At 37.8% G+C, this 1,380-nt stretch overlaps 1 protein-coding gene across 1 annotated transcript in view; it reads left to right on the top strand.

The window, feature by feature from the left end:
* Window positions 1-718, top strand: part of chek1 (checkpoint kinase 1) — a 3,046-nt gene extending 2,328 nt beyond the window's left edge. The window contains exons 4-6 of the mRNA XM_013907980.1: window positions 101-163; window positions 258-327; window positions 438-718. Of these exons, the coding sequence (XP_013763434.1) occupies window positions 101-163; window positions 258-327; window positions 438-703 (399 nt within the window). The 3' untranslated portion in view covers window positions 704-718. The remainder of the gene's footprint in view (window positions 1-100; window positions 164-257; window positions 328-437) is intronic.
* Window positions 719-1,380: the final 662 nt, after the last annotated feature.

Raw genomic sequence — 1,380 nt, 5'->3', positions numbered from 1 at the left:
AATTCAACTTAGCTGAAATGCGTCTGGAGTTTTCAGTAATCATTCTTTGCAAGTATTTGATTTCAGGCTTACTCTTTCTTCTTTTACGCTCTCTTTAGAGCCCGATGTAGGGATGGCTGAAAAGGATGCTCATAGATTTTTCCAGCAGCTAATAGCAGCTGTGGTGAGTGAAGAACATCTTTGTGTTTATGTGACTTCCTGCATATTTTCCTGCTGTTATTCTCTTTTTTAAGTTTTTTTTATTTGACCTTTTCTAGGAGTACCTCCATGATTTTGGCATCACACATAGAGACATAAAGCCAGAGAACATTTTGCTGGATGACAAAGGTGAGGAAATGCAATCTTTATTGAGGGATTCTCTTTTTAGGATTCTCTTTTATTTCTTATAACCACTGCCCTCTGGGGTTGATTTTTTTATTTTATTTTTTTACCTTCAGATAACCTGAAGCTGACAGATTTTGGACTGGCGACCATGTTTCGCTTTAAAGGCCGAGAGCGCCGTCTGAATCGATTGTGTGGGACTCTTCCCTACGTGGCTCCGGAGCTTCTGAGCCAAACAGAGTACAGAGCTCAGCCTGCAGATATCTGGGCTTGTGGCATAGTCCTCACTGCCATGCTGGCTGGTGGTAAGATCCAAAATTTGAAGATTATACACACATCTGTAGTCCAATACCATATGACAGCAATGGCAACGAGAAGTTGATGATATCACAAAGCTGTTAGGTCAGCAGGGCCAGTGTCAAAGCTGCAAGTGGTTGTTGTGCTTGTGTGAATTTGCATTTGATTGAATTACTGATTTTACTAAATTAAATAGCTGATTTTTCATCATTTTTACTGTCTTGTAACTTGCTGTCATATTTCTGCCTGATGTCAGACAGGACCATCCTCAGTTTTCGTCTCCATCTTCAGTCTGACATTGTCTGAACTTTACAGTCGAGCAGATTCAGTTTTCAATCTTTACAGCCTGACCTGTTTACCTGAATATCATCTTATTTTAAGTCAACAGTGAAGTACAAACAAGCTAGGAGATCACATGGTAATGGAAATAAAAGAAGAAATACTTTATTTATCTCTTATATATGAAATTCTTTGGTTATAGCGGTTAGAATTTTTATAATAGAAGTATAAACAGTTAGTGTATATATTTAAAAAAACAACAACAACAAAACATTAAAGCCTTAATCTGTTTCATTTGACGGATTTCCTGACTGTGCCCTTCTGGTGATGTTGAGAGTATGTACAGGTCCACATGGTTCTCACTGTTGTACACGGTGCCATTAAGTTCTTTCACTCTGCCCATAAAAATCTAAACGCTTACTGGATTTAAGTTTGGCCTCTGTTCAGCAGCTTTTGACTTTTTTTCTTTTTCTTTTTTTTTTT

The sequence above is a fragment of the Pundamilia nyererei genome, unplaced genomic scaffold, assembly GCF_000239375.1.
Source record: "Pundamilia nyererei isolate P.nyererei 1_Seehausen unplaced genomic scaffold, PunNye1.0 scaffold00719, whole genome shotgun sequence".
Taxonomy (NCBI): Eukaryota; Metazoa; Chordata; class Actinopteri; order Cichliformes; family Cichlidae; genus Pundamilia; species Pundamilia nyererei.
This window is presented reverse-complemented; position numbering and strand designations above follow the sequence as displayed.